Source organism: Bufo gargarizans, chromosome 10, assembly GCF_014858855.1.
Source record: "Bufo gargarizans isolate SCDJY-AF-19 chromosome 10, ASM1485885v1, whole genome shotgun sequence".
NCBI lineage: Eukaryota > Metazoa > Chordata > Amphibia > Anura > Bufonidae > Bufo > Bufo gargarizans.
This window is the reverse complement of record NC_058089.1, coordinates 95047691-95066988: the sequence shown is the minus strand read 5'-3', so window position 1 is coordinate 95066988 and position 19298 is coordinate 95047691. Positions and strand designations below refer to the sequence as shown.

Sequence of the window (19298 nt, the reverse complement as noted above, 5' to 3'; positions counted from 1 at the left end):
CTCAGGTGAATGCCATAAAAAAGAAAAAAAATGGCAAAACATTTTTGGGTCACCTTGCCCTAAAAAGTGTAATATTGATCAATCAGAAAATCATATGTACCCAAAACTACCAATAAAAACATTAACTCTTCCCGCATAAAAACGAACCCACACAAGATCTGCAGAAAAATAAAAAATAAATATGGCTTTCAGAAAATGGAGACATGAAAACGTGTTTTGTTTTTTCAAAAATGCTTTATGTAAAAATGAAACAAAAAAAAAAATTTTATATTTGGAATTGTCACATCCGTAACGACCTGCCTTAAAAAAATAATGAATGAATATAAAAACTGTGCCTGAACAGCCATTTTTTTTCGAGATATAAAAAAAATCATATGTACCTCAAAATGGCATCAATAAAACTGGATCCAGTAGTTTCAAAAATGGGGTCGCTTTTTGGGAGTTTATACTATAGGGGTGCATCGAGGGGGGCTTAAAATGGGACATGGCAACTTAAAATTATCCCAGTGAAATCTGCCCTCCAAAATCCATATGGTGTTCTTTCCCTTTCGAGCCCTGCCGTGTGCCGGTACAGCAGTTTATGGCCATATATGGGGATGTTTCTATAAACTGCAGAATCAGGGTAATAAATATTGTTTGTTTCCAAAATGTGGTCGTTTACGGGTGGTTTCTACTAGGGATCGAACGATATAGATTTTTTTTTTTAGGGTATATACCGATAATCTGTGAACTTTCAGGCCGATAGCCGATAATTTATACCGATATTTTGTGAATTTTCATTTTTGTTTATTGTTAACGTGTAGTTTTTTTTGTTGTAAATCTTTATTTTTCATTTATAATTAATATTTTTTGTGTTTTTTATTTTATTTTTTTATACTAACTATTAGCCCCCTTAGGGACTAGAACCCTTGTCCTATTCACCCTGATAAATCTCTCCTCCTCCTCACTGGCAGTTCTGATCGGAGCCCCAGCAGTGTAATGCTGGGGCTCCGATCTGTTACCATTGCAGCCAGGACGCTATTGAAGCCCTGGAATAGGACCTGAAGTGGGTCCCTGCTGCTCTGTGCACACAGCATCAGGGATGTTACCATGGCAGCCAGGGCTTCAATAGCATCCTGGCTGCCATGTTAACAGATCGGAGCCCTGGGATTACACTGCTGGGGCTCCGATCAGAACTGCCAGTGAGGAGGAGGGGAGAGGGTACCCTGTGGCCACTGCCACCAATGATTAATACTGGGGGGCTTGGGTGGGGGGGCGCACTGCACCCCCAATGAAGATAACTCATTAATTCATATACAGGAGACGGGAGCTTCAGAATCACATAGCCGGCTCCCGACCTCTATGAGCGGTAGCTGTGATCCACGGCAGTTAACACCTCAGGTGCGGGGTTAACTACCGCAGATCGCAGCTAATTGTCATAGAGGTCGGGAGCCGGCTATGTGATCCTGCAGCCAGCTCCCGTCTCCTGTATATGAATTAATGAGTTATCTTCATTGGTGGCACAGTGGCCACAGCCCCTCCCCTTCTCTTGTCCTCCCTCCTCTCATTGGTGGCAGCAGCAGCACAGGGGGAGGAGACGCTGCTTCCTTCTCCCCTGTGCTGCTGAGGGAACACTGAGAGCGCTAAGAGCAGCGCAATCTGTGTTCCCAATACGTTATCGGTATATCGGCAAAATAGATGCCGATAACGTTCAAAATCCTGAATATCGGTCGACAATATAGGTAAAACCGATAATCGGTCGATCCCTAGTTTCTACTATGTAAGCTCCACAAAGTGACTTCAGATCTAAACTGGTCCTTTTAAAAAGTGGGTTTTGGAAAATTTCGTAAAGATTTTTAAGAATTGCTTCTAAAAGTTAATCCTTCTAACGTCCTTAAAAATAAAATGACATTTACAGAATGATGCTAACATAAAGTATGGGAAATGTAAAGTAATAAGGCTGGGTTCACAGGGGCGTCATGTTTTGGCTCAGGATGCGTCCAGGGTGCATTGCAGCAAACCTGCACGAGTAGGTACCCAATTGCATTCAGTTTTTACTGCGATTGCGTTCCGTTGTTCAGTTTTTATTGCGCGGGTGCAATGCGTTTTGCACACGCGTGATAAAAAACTGAATGTGGTACCCAGACCCGAACTTCTTCACATTAGTTCAGGTTTTGGTTCAAGGTTGTGTAGATTGTATTATTTTTCCTTATAACCTGGTTATAAGGGAAAATAATTGCATTCTTTAATACAGAATGCTTAGCTTGACCTCAATTGAGGGTTAAAAATAAATTAAAAAATTAACTCACCTCCTCCAATTGATCGCGTAGCTGCCGGTCTCCTGTTCTTTCTGTCAAAGGACCTGTGGTGATATCACTGTGCTCATCACATGGTCCATCACCACGGTGATGGACTATGTGATTGGACCATGTGATGTGACGTCACCACAGGTCCTTTAGCCGGCAGCTCATGATTAAAGAAGTAAGAAGAGATCGGCAACTACGCGATCAAGAGGAGGAGGTGAGTTAATTTTGAAAAAAAAAAAAATTAACCCTCAATTGACCTTCTACTATGCATTCTGTTTCAAAGAATGCTATTATTTTCCCTTATAACCATGTTATAAGGGAAAATAATACAGTGAATAGACTGTCATCTTAGCAACTATGCGTGAAAATCACTTCTATGGGGCCTGCGTTGCGTGATAAACGCACTATATAGAGCATGCTGCGATTTTTACGCAACGCACAAGTGATGCTTGAAAATCACTGCTCATGTACACAGCCCCATAGACGTGAATGGGTCCGGATTCAGTGCGGGTGCAATGCGTTCACCTCACGCATTGCTCCCGCGCGGAAATCTCGCCCGTGTGAACCCAGCCTAACTCTTACGAGGTATCACTATCTGCCTTAAAGGGTTTCTGTCACCAGATTTAACCCTATTAAGCTATAGCGATGTGCTATTGTCAGCTAAACCTAACCAGCCAGCCCTGTGCTCTGGTGAAATCTCACACCGTTCAGCATTCGGCGCAGGCGCAGTGAGGGAAAGACGCTTGCAGGCTGCCATCTTCCTTACCGCGCCTGCGCCGAATACTGAACGGCTCAAGATTTCACCAGCGCACAGGGCTGGCAGATGCCAGTCATAAATGTGACTTTTTACACAAACCACCACCACAGAAGCTGGCTGCAACAATATAAGCCATTTCTGCCCATTAGGGGATGATAAATGAGGCATAATATGCTTGATAGCCCCGCCCACTTTCACATTTTATAACTTATTTCTGGCGTGACCCGTTCTTTATGGTGAAAATTCTGGAGAAAACAGTTGATATATTTGGCGCATATCAAAACGCCATTCTTTTTAGTGCATTTCATGCCATAATTCTGGTGCAATGTGCTTAGTGCTAAATTTGAGTGAATGGGGGAAATTTACTAACATGAAGTGCAATGTGTCTCGAGAAAACAATCTGAGAATGGCCTGGATGAGTAAAAGCGTTTCAAAAATATTACCACATAAAGTGACACGTCAGATTTGCAAAAATTGGCCTTGGATTTAAACGGGTTGTGTCACTTCAGCATTTATCATGTAGATGCAGTTAATACAAGCCACTTCCTAATGTATTGTGATTGTCCATATTGCTTCCTTTGCTGGCTGGATTCATTTTTCCCATCACATTATACACTGCTCGTTTCCATGGTTACGACCACCCTGCAATCCAGCATTGGTGGCCGTGCTGGCCCACTATAGGAAAAAGCACTGGTTTAATAGTAAGTGCCTTGTATTCTCTTTCTCTACCTCATAAATGCTGTTTGTTGAAGTGAGACAACCCCTTTAAGGGGAAAAGTGGCTCGGTACTGAAGGGGTTAGCAGGACTAGGCAGTGAAAACATCACCACGCCTGGCAATGTCCATCAAAGTGGATGGGGCGCGGCAGTTCTAGAGAGAGCAGAGCCTCTAGGTGTAATGACGACGCCCCCTTTGCTCCTAGAGGCTCATTTGCATATATTAAAACATAATTTTTCGCTGCGGGCACATGTGAACATGGGACCAACACAGATGCCTTCAGCTGCCAAGTGCACATGTAACAGGTCGGCCAGTGTCATGGGTACAAATCTGCGGACAATTGCCCTTTAAACGCTTGCCAATGGCCGGTTGACTATAAACGCTTGGGCGGTCGGCACTTATCTGTGCAAGGGCGTTACTGCCCTGCCCCCCCCCCCCCCCCCCCCATAAAGAAGGCAGGGATAGTTTTAGACCACCTCTGTCTTCCCCATTGCTCAATGAGCGCTGTATACAGATCAGGGAGCAGCGATGCAGCTTCTTGCTCCGGTCCTAGTGATCACATGATCTTCAGTGTCTGCACAAGCTGCTGGGTCTTAGCAGACTGAGAGAAGCTCTGCAGTGAGGCCCAGCAGCCCTGTACATCCTTCTTGTAACTGGTGCGAATATGACAGTTCAAGTCACAGGAGAAATCTCCCCAAAAATGTAGGTGAGATTCATTAAAACTGGTGTAAAGTGAAACAGGCTTAGTTACACTATAGCAACCAATCAGATTCCTTCTTTCATTTTCCAAAGAAGCTGTGAAAAATGAAAGGTGGAATCTGGTTGGTTGCTATGGGCAACTAAGCCGAGTTTTCCTTTACACCAGTTTTGTTAAATCTCCCCAATGTCTGTGTAGCTTTACGTTACTGTATATTCCGTAGTCCTGTATAAAAATATCATCTTCTGTGACTAGTGGACGAGTATTCAGTCTGACATATTCCAATCAGTGCAGCCAGGGTCAGACAGTGCAGGGACACCCCACCAACTGGTAACACCCTATCTGGACTTTCATTGCAGACTGCCGTCAATTCATTTACAACTTCTAACAGGAATAATAAAGGAATGTCACAACATAGAGCCATGTCAGGACAGGACAAGCTCCCCTTTAAAGGTTTTGTGAGACTTTATTGGGGTCATTTATCAAACTAGGTGTAAAGTAGAACTGGCTTAGTTGCCCATAGCAACCAATCAGAGTCCACCTTTCATTTTTCACAGCTCCTTTACAAAATGAAAGGAGGCATCTCATTGGTTGCTATGGGCAACGAAGCCAGCTCTACTTTACACCAGTTTGATAAATGACTCCCTATGTGTTTTATATCTCCCCGCAGCAGTCCAATTCTAGCACTTTTTTTCCCCCTGACAGTTTTGACAATGTTTCCTTTCTGAACGTGTATTCTATAATCAGAACATTATTATGTATGTAAAGGACTCTGGTTGCTTCTACCTGGCAGAATGGCTGCCATGCTGGGGATCATTCTTTTATCCATTTTTGCCTCTGTGTCACTTCTAGCTGTAATTTCGTAAGAATAATGGTTTAATTTCGGAGACTTGTCAAAGAATCTGCCCACACATCCAGTAACCTCGCAGTCCAGAGCGGGGCGAGAAATTTGCCGTAAATTTGCTCCTTTAATGAATGCAGTGTACCATTCACTTCAATGGAAGGTGGTGAAGATCTGGGAATAGTGTGTATATTAGCTGACATGTACAGCGGTGTCCACATAAACTGAGCTGAAGTTTAGTTAAAGGGGTCGTCCATTTTCTGGCTTCTTGTGTCCAATGTGTATGTAAGATGACTATATGGCACCTTCTGATATAGCCTTTGTTGATATTCTAGTGCCGTATACTAGATTTCATAAGCCACCTTGCTGGGCAAATCTTTTGTGCTCTCCACACAGAGGTCCAGCTCATAAGATGGCCGCTGATGGAGGGTCATGTGACCAGACCAATCGCTCAGTCTCCTCCATTCTAACACACTGCACCTGCACTAAACTCCCAACAGTGCAGATGGCAGGTGCAGTGTATTTGAATGGACGAGGCATCATATGGAGGTGACCCTCCATCAGCGGCCATTTTATGGACAGGACCTCTGTGTGGACAGTACAAAAGACTTTGTAAACAAGGGGGCATACCTTATGAAATATAGAAAATGGTACAGAATTTCAACAAAGGCTATATTAGTAAGCGTCATATAATCATCTTAGAGACACACTGGTCAACAGTAGCCAGAAAGAGGACGGTCCCTTTAAGGAACGCAATTTGTCATGGAAGCACTTTAGTACCATCTCAGGAGATGTTATCAGAACTCTTGAGAGGCTGTAATTCTCATCCCAACCACAGGGTGTCGCGTGTACCACATTTAGCTCAGTAACTGTTGGGAAGACAGTTGGGGGTCTTCATGGGTCGTTCTTTCATATGCATTTTCTCTCACTGACTGTCCCTACAAATCCTTGTCTGAAAAAGGCCGACTATACGCAAGGGGGAAACTATTGTCCTCTATCAGCCATTGTAAGACAGCAGAATACAGTCTATTGCTCTCTGTTATCAGCCATTTCAGGCTGTGGAGAGGATGACTGTAGGACAGGAGAATACAATCTATTTCCCCCTGTTATCAGCCATTTCAGGGTAGAGGATGACTGTAGGACAGGAGAATGCAATCTATTGCTCTCTGTTATCAGCCATTTCAGGCTGGGAGTTGTAGTTTTGCAACAGCTGGAGGCACACTGGTTGGGAAACACTGGACTAGCAGTTATCATCCCTGACAATTACCCTTTGGCCCGTTAAAGGGATTGATCACCATGTAATAAAACTACATATCGTCTTGGCCCTAAAGCACATATGTGGGCAGCCTCCCTCAGTGACTATGGAGCTGAAAACATAGCTTGTTAGTAGTTTATCCAGCTTGTGTCCCTACGTATTCATCCCGCAAGGTTCTTCAGTGGACGGGATCTAGGTTGAGGACCGACACACTGCGTCCCCGAACTCCCAGCATGCATCGCTCCTCCCTGACCTAACAGTGCACGTCTTATAGCTGCATAGTGCTGCAGAGGATGGTGTGTGTCCGCAGAGCCCCAGTGTGGTCTTGGGCCGCTTTCATGACCACCCAAGGTTCAACTACATTGTGATATCCATAGTACCCTATAAACAATTGAGAAACCAAATACTTGCTGTTGAGACAGGTGGATCATTGAATAATTGACTGTGTGGTAGGAATCTGCATTGAATCCACGGATTTCCAGCCACATGTGAATGTGACCTAAGATGTCCTGCACCTGAAATCTGTTTATTTACATTTGCTGCGCTTTTCTATCTCATTTGATTAACTTCTTACAGAAACGAAGATCAAATCGACAAGTAAAGAGGAAGAAGTACGCAGAGGAGGTAGAAGGGAAGCAGTCTGAGGAAGAACCGAAGGCCGGCGTTAAAAACAAGAAGAGCGCCGCCTCCCTTCCGGCAGAGCAGCCTCTGCAACTCTTTGTGGTACGTCTGCCAGATGGGGCTGACTGTGTGTATTGTGCGGCACTATACGTATCCGGTCTCGGCAGCTCTAGTGTAACGCTGCAGTAAACGATTATTTCAGTAATCGAGTATTCTATCGATTTATGTTTTTACGATTGAGTAATCTAATAAGAAAAAATGAATTAATAGACTGTTTTCCTTTTTTATAAAAACTCATCAGACCCCCTGCCATCAGTCCGCAACACCCTTCGTTCCCCCCTGTGCGATCCACCCAAGTGCATCAGTTCCCCCAGTGCCATCAGCCCCTCCATGTCCCCCAGTGCCATCAGCCCCTCCATGTCCCCCAGTGCCATAAGCCCCTCCATGTCCCCCAGTGCCATCAGCCCCTCCATGTCCCCCAGTGCCATCAGCCCCTCCATGTCCCCTACTCTCCCAGTGCCATCAGTCAGCCCCTTCATGTACCCCACTCCCATCTGCCCCTCCATGCCATCCATTGCTGGTTGTCCCCCTTCAGTGCCATGTCCTCAGCGCCAGTGAAATAAAATACTTACCTCTCCTGTAGGGGCACCGCTCCACAGCTCCTTCCTCTTCTTCTCAGCGCGCTGCACTAGATCCTGACGTCACACAGCGTCGGGTCATAGTGTGCGCTTACGTGCACTATGACCCGACGATGTGTCAGGATCCAGTGCAGTGCGGTATGGGCCGACGGGTAACCATGGAGCGTTAAGTAATAGCAAGCGCTTCTCTCCCGCTCCGTGGTCACATGACACAAACGAATCCTCGATGCAAAAAATTAGCATCGCTTATTTTTTTGTGTCGAATTACTCTATTCAATCGAGTAATCGTTTCAGCCCTACTCTAGTGCCACCTGCGCAGCATATGACTGCACAAGGCTGAGGGCGAGGAGATGTGTCTGCAGCATCAGATGGGACATCTGATGGGACTTCTGGTGTCTCTGTAGGAGAGCCCCCTTCCCTACATCTTTTTACTCCTACTTAGGACCCTCGTTAAGAGCTGCGCTCTAGGGTTCCCTGAGCAATTCGTGCATTACATGGGCAACCATTCATGGGATGTATGCAGCCTTCCCTAGCAATAATAGCTCCTCGTCTGGGGTTTCTAAAGCTGGACCTATAACAGTCAGCTAATCATTAGGCCAGCTACCATTCAAGTTTAAGATTAAAGGATTTTTACTTAGATATTCGTGGCCTATCCTAAGGTCACCCGTATCAGATCACTGGAGGTCTCGCACCCGAAAACCCAAACCAATCAGCCACCGCTGCTAGAAACTATGCAGTGGATGGAGGAGAAATGGCGGCCATGCTGGAGAACGGAAGCTGCAGAACCTTTCGCGCTGGTAATTGCACAGCGGATGGAGTCTTTCGGAGGCCTTATAGTTTCCACCACCATTGGCTGTCCTAAACAGCTGACAGTGGGGGTGCTAGGTGTAGGACCCCACCGGTCTGTCCTGAAGATAGACCATCAATATTGGAATCTTGGAATGCCCCTTTAAAAAATGTCTTTGATGCCATACCCAGAACATGCAACCATAAAGCAAAAAATAAAAAGCAAGGAAATGGTTTTAAAACTTCATTCCAAAATGAGACCCAATGTTTATAGATCATTTTATATTTTCTTTTTGGCCAACATGTAATATCTGGCTGTGGCTCCAACAAAAAAGTCCAACAAACGTACAAAACCACCCTTCTGAGCGCTGAGACCCCCACTGATCTCTAGAACCAGGAGCGAGAGTCGTATTGCGTTCGGATCTGCTTGGGCCTTACTCCAGATGGATCTTTTCTGGTGCTCTTCTGTGGTCCAGTTGGCTTTACAATTTTTGGTTCTATATTCGGGAAAATGTATAACCAAGAAAATATTATTATTATTATTATATATTTTTTTGTTGTTGTTCAGGAAAACCCTAGTGAAGAAGATGCCGCCATTGTAGACAAAATCTTATCTTCAAGGATTGTAAAGAAGGAGGTGAGGAACAGTCTTCAGATGCGGTTGTCTTTCTTTACAGGAATATGAGACGCCATCATGTGCTTTTTGTTATTTTTTCATTTCAGACTACATCGGGGATGATAGTGGAGGTGGAAGAATTTTATGTAAAGTACAAAAACTAGTGAGTAAAAAGAGCGACTGTGTATTCTTTATGGTTGTTCTCTGGCCGTAACTGGTAATGCCTTTTTGTGGTGGAGAAGCACGGACCGAAATCCCACAGAAGTGCTCTGTAGTGCTTCTGTGGGCTTCCGCTCTGTATATCGCGGATTGGGGACCTATTCAAGTGAGCGCACACGGCCGGTGCCTGTATATTGCAGACCTGCCTGTTTGCGGGCTGCAATACGGGCACGTTTGTGTGCATGGGCCCTAAGGCTAACTCAGTAGCTGGTAAAGATGGCTCATAACTGGGTCTATCAATTTTATCTGGAGTGTTCCATTAGACCAAGGAGAAATTGTCCAGGCGCAGCACAGCAGGCCACGCCCACCTATGAATGGGCATGGAAAATCGGAGGGTATGGCATGCTGTGTGCAGCTGGCCACGCCACTTTTGTCCAAACCCTAGGGCTACCTGCACATGGGCGCGGGCTGTCTTGCAGAAATTCTTGCAGTTTTTGGTGCGGATTTGATGCAGTTTTGCCACAGAGCCCACCCTTGCATTGAAAAGGGTAAAATCCACACAAACAATTGACACGCTGTGAATTTATTTTTTAATAAGAAAGGTCCGCACGGCCGGCCAATTCCCGCATGGAAAGAAAAAAAGCAAAGTCTACATGAGATTTGTCTCGGACACTTTGCTGGTATCGTATTACTCCAGATGAGAAAAGGAACACTCCAGATAAAAGTGATGGACTGACTTTTCAGATGCCCTTAAGGCGGCCATGCACATTAAATAGCCCCCGACCGTTTGGCTGACAACTATCTCTCCCGACTCCCTCGCAACTCCCTCATACATATGTATGTGTATTTAATGGGAAGACCAGAGATGGGCGCTGCCAGACCCATCTGCCGGTGGCTTATCTCCCAAGAGAACAAAAGGATCTGATGAAAATATTAATTTTGCCCAATCCTTCCCTCCCTCAGCATCATCTGTCAGAGCAGAGTCAGGGAGCCCCCCACATACATTACACTGTCGGCCGAACACGCCACTCTACCACCTTTGTCCTTACTAGCTACTGAATTGCCCTTTAATGAAATCTCCTTAATTAACCAGTACAGCCCTAATAGGAGTAGCGTTGTTTTGATACCAAAATTTTGATTCGGTTTCGATACCATAAAAAAGTATTGTGATACTCGATATCACGCGAAAAAAAAAAAAAAAAGCCAAAAAAAAGCCACGTGGAACGTCCAGCCCATAATAGAACAGTCCGATCCTATTTATTGGGGGGTATAAGGTGATAAAAAAAAAATGGCGAATCGCACAGTTTTATTTTTTTTCTGTTACGGCGTTCACCGCATAGGACATTTTTAAAAATATATATTTTAATAGTTTGGACTTTTCGGACGTGGCGATATGTAATATGTTTATTTATTTATTGTTTATATATTGTATATGTAAAATTGGGAAAGGGGGTGATTTTATACTTAATATTTTGGTGTTTTTATTTTATTTCCCCCCCTTAGGGGCTAGAACCTGGGATCTTTTCATCCCTTGTCCTATTCACCGTAATAGAGCTCTATCAGGGTGAATAGGACTTCACACTCTCCCTGCTGCCCTGGGCATAGTGCACACAGTAGCAGGGAGCTGACCATGGCAGCCAGGGCTTCAGTAGCGTCCTGGCTGCCATGGTAACCAATCGGAGCCCCAGGATTACACTGCTGGGGCTCCGATCAGAAGCTGCCACTGCACCACCAATGAGGGGGAGGGGACCCTGTGGCCACTGCCACCAATGATTTTAATACTGGGGAAAGGGGGCGCACTGCGCCACCAATGATTTTAATACTAGGGGGGCTGAGGCGAGGGGGCGCACTGCGCCACCAATGATTTTAATACTGGGGAGTAGAGGGGGGGGGGGGGGGCACTGCACCACCAATGATAATTAACATTTAATACAGGAGGCGGGTGCAGCTCCCCACCAGCACCCGCCTCCTGGATTTGTATTAAACGTTTACTTTCATTGGTGGCGCAGAGCGCCCGCCCCTCTCTCCTCATTGGTGGCAGCGACACAGGGGGAGGGAGAGACTGCTTCCTTCTCCCCTTTGCTGCTGAGGAGAACACGGAGCGTGCTGAGAGCAGTGCGCTCCATGTTCTCTGATACTAGACTGTGCAGTAGCGAAGCCTAGTATCGAAAAAAAGACAAATCCCGGTATCGAGGTCGATACCAGACAAAGGTATCGAAAATTCGATACCCGAAACAACCCTAAATAGGAGTGTGAAAAAAGAAACCTTACCTTTCTGTTAGGGTACTGCCATAGTTTTTTTTGGTTGGGTTTTTTAAGCCAAAATCGGGTGTGGATCGTAACAGGAGAGAAAGTATTAAAGACAAATATGACTGCTCTCCTTTTTTCAATCCACTACTGGTTTTTGCTTCAAAACCTGAACATGCGGCAGCACCTTTTAGGTAGTTGTGCCTAAATGGATTGTAGAGGTTAATTAGTTAAGTCTGGCTTCTAATTCATTAAAGGGCATCTGTCAGCAGATTTGTTCCTATGACACTGGCTGACCTGTTACATGTGAGCTTGGCAGCTGAAGGCATCTGTGTTGGTCCCATGTTCATATGTGTCCGCACTGTTGAGAAAAATAAAGTTTTAATATATGCAAATGATCCTCTAGGAGCAACGGGGGCGTTGCCATTACACCTAGAAGCTCTGCTCTCTCTGCAACTGCCGCACCCTCTGCACTTTGACAGACAATGAAAGTGCAGCGTTAAGGGTTAAGGTGGTGGTGAAGCAGTGCTCCAAGGGGTTAGGCCGACCCCTTGCTCCGTACAGCTAATTGGCATATGACAGAAAATGCAAACGTCTCTACATCTTGGCCAATTTCAGCTACAGACGGATCATTTTAACTCCGCATGATCAACCCTAACAGGCAGTATGCCTGGTTTATTAGGTTTGATCATGTGGACATAGGCTCTTTAATTTCAATGAGTGTATTCACATTAGAGATTTTCTATCAGTCCGAGCAGAGAAAATCGCAGCATGTTCGATCTTGTTCCAGTTTTTCCATAAGACTTGCTCCCTCCAATGAATGGTCCCAGTGAGGTCCTTAAATCCTTGTTTCCACCTGGAGCACAGAGGAGTTTCTTCACATCGCTTGTTTGCAGGGGACCTCGGCTCCCATCCAGTTGTGTGTCCTTGTCCCTTATGTTATTGCCTGTGCGTGTACTTTTTTTTGTTGTTGTTGTGATGTGTGTTTTTTATTATTCCCACTTTAAGCTCTTACCTGCACTGTGAATGGGCCACCGAGCAGAAGTTACTGAAAGATAAGAGAATTCAGCAGAAGATCAAGCGTTTCAAGATCCGCCAGGCCCAGAGGGCGCACTACTTTGCTGATGTGAGTAATCCCTTGTCTGGACGATTGACCGCTAAGGCCCTGTTCACATCTGCGTTTTTCATTGAAACAGAAAAAAAAAAAAAATTGGCAGTGGCGACTTAAGGAGCCTGCAATGCAGATATGAACAGAGCCCGGACCTGACCGCTTTCTTGAGGAGTATCTTTTTCATTTCCTCTATTCTCCCTACTGGAAACGTGTGAATAAGCCAACAATTGTTACCATTCCCCTCCTAGTAGACGGTGGTATAATTTGTAGGGACTCAGGCCCTCTAACAAGGGAAATGGTAGAACTCTATTCATTGTTTCCAGGGGGAATAACATAGGAATGGCACAATGCAGATAGTTCTAGATTAGATTTATGGGGAATAGATATATGTGCGAAAACATGTCAGGAGAGCGGACAGGCCCACATTCTGTAGTACTGTACTGGGGGGGACCTGAATAGGAGAAGTACTTGGTATATTGGTTACCTCTATGCTGAGCAGTATCAGTTTAGGAGCTAGACTTAGGCGGCATTTATATTGCATCTTAGCCCTCCGCAGGGCTTTCTGCCGGGGGTACACATCTGAATACTCAAAGACAGTATTCAGACATATACCGTGACGAGTACATTCAGTTCAGTGGGTCAGGTGGAGTTGAAAGAATCACCTTTGCACTCCATTTGATTAGTTTAAAGCTTTTTCACTGGACAGGATAGCACAGTGAAGATGCCAGAAAGGAATGCTAAATAGGTCCAAAGTGAGTCCAAAGATGAATCCTTTGAACCGCTTAAGTAGCACTCCCACAAAACTTTTATTCTCTGACCTGTTAGAAAGGTAGATGATGTAAACTGTAGTGAAGGTAATCTTTTCACCAGAGACTGTATTTGTGAGGTATAACCTCCCTTCTGATCCTCAGCTGTGTCATGTGACCAACAGACAGGAAGTCAGTTACTACTCTATTCATTCCTATGAGACTGACATTGAGGCTACCACAGGGAATACATAGAAAAACTGACTTCCTGTCCACACATAAGATGCTGTGTTATTTGGAAAGTCAGAGTGTTGGTCACATGACACAACTGAGAATCAGAAGGGAGGTTATAACTCACGAATACAGTCACTGGTAAGAAGATTACCTTCACTACAGTTTTACATCATGCACCTTTCATTTTTGTGGGAGTGCTTCTTTAAGGTGACTGTACCCTTCAAGTCTAGGTTTCAATACTGTTTTCAGGTATTCAGATGTATACCCCCTGACGGAAAAGCCCTGTGGAGGGCTAAAACGCAATGCGAATGCTGCTTAAGCTTTAGATAGACATGTTACCTGCGGATTTCATGCTGTTTTGCTGAAAGGATAGTCTTCGCAGAAAGAATTGGCATGCTGCGGATTTCAAAATCTACACGGTAGATCTCATACGCTTTGCTGGTACCGTGTAATGCTGCGGTTTTACCGCATGAGAAGCCGCATGGAAAAAACACGTGAAATCCGCAATATGTGCAGGTGGCCTAAAGATGCACCATTTATCACAGTGGCTAAAACTGGATGGTAAATCTGGCGTACCTTTATACTGTCCCAAATTGATCTCATCTATTGCTTACTTTGCACTAGAGCTGCCACCGTTTTGGCACAGTTTGGGCACACTGCCCCTTTCTCGCTAAGCCCTCCCACTTTCCGCTAAGTCACTTGTCCATGTGCAATTGCAAATCTTCCCTATTGCCTCTCATTGATGACTTAAAGGAATATTATTTTGAATGCATAAAAATCTGTCCTGGTCAGTTTGTCCTGGGCACTTGTTGGTTACAAGACCCGGGCAGATTTTTGTCCATGGGATTCTATTGCATGACTGCAAGCAGAGATCTTGGAAGCAGTTAGGTATTGGTACAAAAAAGGAGTTCTGTAACCTTTTTCTAATGTTTTCTTATAGAACAAATTACTTCAGTTTGCTAAAGTGGGAATACCCCATTAAAGTCTTGCTTAACTCAGAAGCCACATCTTAGGGGTCATGCACACGAACGTATTTTGTTTCCGTGTCCGTGCCGTTTTTTGCGGCCCGAAAAAACGGAATTGACTATTTCCATATGTCTGCATAAAAATAGAACATGTCCTGTTATTGTCTGCAATACGGACAAGGATAGGGATGTTCTCTTAGAGGCCAGCTGTTCCGTTCTGAAAAATACGGAATGGACACGGACGTCATCCATATTTTTTTTGAAGATCCGTGTTTTGTGGGCCGCAAAATACATACGTTTGTGTGCATGAGCCCTTTAAAAATCGGTTTGCAGTTTGTTTTTTTTTTTTTACTGATGGCCTATCCTCTGGATCCTCTGATGGCCTATCCTCTGGGGGTCTGACACCCGGGACCCTCCACTGGTCAACTGTTTTAGAAGGCATCGTCGCTCCTGTGAGCACCGCAGCCTTCTCCGTGCTCGCCAAGCACAGCGCTGTATAGTGGTTGTGCTTGGTCATAGAAGTGAATGGAGCTGAGCGGCTCCTAGGCCACGTGACCGACGAACGTGTCGTCACTGGCCTAGGAAAAGCTGTGAGAAGGCCGTGGTGCTCACAGGGGCGCCGCTGCCTTCTTAAATGGCTGATCGTCGTGGGTCTTGGGTGTCAGACCCCCCCGATCAGATACTGATGACCGATCCAGAGGATAGGTTGTCATTAAGAAATTCGGAAAACCCCTTTTTATTTCTGCTCCTAACTCTCTTTTGTTGAACTGCAGATGGAAGAAGAAATGTTTAATCCAGACTATGTGGAAGTGGATCGTGTCTTAGAAGTGTCTTTCTGTGAAGATAATGAAACCGGGGAGGTAAATCCAAAAAGATTTTCGACATTGAAAAGAGATATTCCTATCTTACAAGATTTTGACCTTGATTTAACGCTGTGTGTTTTTCGCCTTTTCAGCCTGTTATTTATTATTTAGTGAAGTGGTGCTCGCTGCCATATGAAGATAGTACATGGGAGCTGAAGGAAGATGTCGACCAGGCAAAAATAGAGGAGTTTGAGCAACTGCAAGCTCTGAGACCTGATACTCGGAGAGTGGTGAGTTCTCCAACATATAGTGTCTGCTGCGGAGTTCAAGCTCTACTTCGTTAGACAGAACCTTTAATAGCTCCTATTAAAGGGAAACAGTGATCAGCTTTTCAATGACTTAGACTGCAGGCTAGGATTAAAGGGGATGTCTCACTTCAGCAAATGGCATTGATCATGTAGAGGGAGTTAATACAAGGCACTTACTAATGTATTGTGATTGTCTATATTGTCTCCTTTGCTGGCTGGACTCATTTTTCCATCACATTATACACTGCTTGTATCCAGAGGTTATGACCACCATGCAGTCCAGCAGCGGTGGTCGTGCTTGCACACTATAGGAAAAAGCCACGGCCTCTCTAGTGTCTAGGACTGCGGGAGCGCACATAGGCAGGCATGTGCAGCCGCTCCCGTCCCGGCCACGTCGGATCTGCACTGCAGCGGTGGTCATTACCCCTGGATACGAGCAGTGTATAGTGTGATGGAAAAATGTATCAAGTCAGAAAAGGCAATATGGACAATCACATTACATTAGTGCCTTGTATTAACTTTCTCTACATGATAAATGCCATTTGCTGAATTGAGACCCCCTTTAACTTTAATTAGAAATTAAGGTAAGTTTCAAAGTGGTATTTTTAAATGCAATACATGGAGTCATCTGGGTGGAGCTTAAGAGTCATGGAGTCCTCACTGTGCATTAGATATGCTAAGGTGGTATCGGGAGTCTTCTGGGCGCTGTCCAGCCTTGAAGAGTCATGGAGTCCTCACTGTGCATGAGATATGCTAAGGTGATATCAGGAGTCTTCTGGGCGCTGTCCAGCCTTGAACAGTCATGGAGTCCTCTTTGTGCATGAGATATGCTAAGGTAATATCGGGAGTCTTCTGGGCGCTGCCCAGCCTTGAACAGATGCTAAGGTGATATTGGGAGTCTTCTGGGCGCTGTCCAGCCTTGAAGAGTCATGGAGTCCTCACTGTGCATGAGATATGCTAAGGTGGTATCAGGAGTCTTCTGGGCGCTGTCCAGCCTTGAACAGTCATGGAGTCCTCTTTGTGCATGAGATATGCTAAGGTAATATCGGGAGTCTTCTGGGCGCTGCCCAGCCTTGAACAGATGCTAAGGTGATATTGGGAGTCTTCTGGGCGCTGTCCAGCTTTGAACAGTCATGGAGTCCTCACTGTGCATGAGATATGCTAAGGTGATATCAGGAGTCTTCTGGGCGCTGTCCAGCCTTGAAGAGTCATGGAGTCCTCACTGTGCATGAGATATGCTAAGGTGATATCGGGAGTCTTCTGGGCGCTGTCCAGCTTTGAACAGTCATGGAGTCCTCACTGTGCATGAGATATGCTAAGGTGATATCGGGAGTCTTCTGGGCGGTGTCCAGCCTTGAAGAGTCATGGAGCCCTCGGTGAGCATCAGGTATGCTAAGGTGATATCTGGAGTCAGAGCCTTTCAGATTCTGGGAGTTGCCTCCTCCATCCTTGTTTGGCTTCCTCCTTTCCTCTGACATCAGTGCTAGTGGCTTTGAAGTCCCATCAAGGAGGATGTCAATCAGTCTGGAGGAGGTGCGCTTACAGAGGGAATTCCTTGACTCTTCAAGTCTGTGGCACATCCAGATATTACGTTACCATACCTCTTGCACGGTCCAGATGACTCAAGAGATTGCATTAGCGTACCTTATGCACCTCCATTAAACTTTAGTTTCTGAAGAAAGTGAATTCTAATGAAAGTAACAGGTACGTGGGTGAAATGACCGTACACAGCCCAAGGCTGCAGTCAGTTCAGTTTAATAGCTGAAAAGCTGATCATGGGTTCCTATCATCAATCCCAATAGCTGCCTCCTTGCAGACAAACTGAGTGCCAAGGAAACCCTAGCGGTGTGGCACTGCCAATCCCAAAAAGCTCTGCGGTGCCCAGCACTATGTAGACTTCTGACAGAGTTGTTCACTTTACCAGGAACGACCACCGCCTAACAACTGGAAGAAGATTAACCAGTCCCGAGAATATAAGACTGGTAATCAGCTCCGCGAGTATCAACTGGAAGGACTTAACTGGCTGCTTTTCAACTGGTATAACAGGTGAGTTTGAAGGGGTTGGCCCATTTGGGTCACTGATGGCTATCACTATATCCACTATGGCTGAGGATTTTCCTGTCTGTTGGAGACTTTAGCAAGTGCAATGTAGTGGGGGAAATACATAGTCATATCGGCATTAAAATCTGGATTTATTATAGACTGACGTTTTATGCCGGTCTATGATATCACCTGACATGTTGGAGGATGCACGCATGCCTTGTTGTACGGTAGATTAGGTGCATCCTCCGGCAGTCTATGCACCTAGACTGAAATCTGTGGTCGCTCCGAGATGCTGTAGACTTTCTAAATGGAAAGAAAAATGGCTACAGCAAATAAATCTACTGACTTACATTTAAAGGGTTTTTCCTGGATTAAAATATTAATGACCTATTCTCAGGATAGGTCATCAATATCTGATCAGAAAAGGTGGGGTGGGGGGGTGGGGGTCTGACTCCCAGCGCCCCTGCTAATCGGCGCACCAATCACAGCGCTGTACACTGTATAGTGGTCATGCTTGGTATTGCAGATTTGGTATATGCACATAGACCATGTAACCAATGAATGCGATGTCACTCGCCTAGGAAGGTGCTTCTATTCTGAATATCCAGCTTCCACTGATGTCACATCCTTTACCAGGTTTCTGCCGTGGGCTATAGACGTGATGGCACTTTTGTTGGAGATCTGGCCAGAACCATCCCTCTCCCTGGTGCATGCGCAAACTCCTGAATCCAGCTCCTCCGCACATGCATCGGGGGAAAAGAAAGTTTTTTTTTGCCCCGTCTATAGTTCAGGCCGGAAACCTGGTAAATGACGTGATTCTGTCGGAAGCCGGATTTTCAGAAGTGGAGCGTTGTGTGACTGAGTTCCTGAGCTACCGGTGCACGAAACTTCAGAACAGGAAGTATATTACAACCTTTTCCTTAAAGGTGTGCTATGTGTAATGCAGGTGGGTTTGCAGGACCCACTTGGTCCCAGAGAACCCCTTTAATCAGCAGAACCCAAAAAACGAAATACACAATGCACTAAATAATTGCGGTGTATTTCTGTAAAGCTATCGATTTACTATCCCTTGTATGAAAGGTGTTTGACTTTTCTCTTTGACAATCTCTGAATATATTTCTATCCCGTCCCCAACTTCACAGGCGGAACTGTATTTTGGCAGATGAAATGGGTCTAGGTAAAACCATTCAAAGCATCACATTTCTGCACGAGATTTACCTGACTGGGATCCATAGCCCATTCCTTATCATCGCTCCTCTCTCCACCATCACCAACTGGGAGCGAGAGTTCCGCACCTGGACGGATCTCAATGTGGTTGTGTACCACGGCAGCATGATCAGCCGGCAGATGATCCAGCAGTACGACATGTATTGTCGGGATCCTCAGGTATGGTTTTTGTACTGTTCTAGATAAAACTAATGTTTAAAGGGGGTTTACTCATCTGAGACATTGTTGGCATGTCGCTAGGAT

At 45.3% G+C, this 19298-nt stretch overlaps 1 protein-coding gene across 1 annotated transcript in view; it reads left to right on the top strand.

Annotated features, from left to right (window-relative positions):
• Window positions 1-19298, top strand: part of CHD9 (chromodomain helicase DNA binding protein 9) — a 139372-nt gene that overhangs the window by 41441 nt on the left and 78633 nt on the right. The window contains 8 exon segments of the mRNA XM_044269481.1: window positions 7128-7274; window positions 9165-9233; window positions 9320-9375; window positions 12627-12744; window positions 15448-15534; window positions 15630-15767; window positions 17710-17831; window positions 18971-19214. Coding sequence (XP_044125416.1) covers window positions 7128-7274; window positions 9165-9233; window positions 9320-9375; window positions 12627-12744; window positions 15448-15534; window positions 15630-15767; window positions 17710-17831; window positions 18971-19214 — 981 coding nt within the window.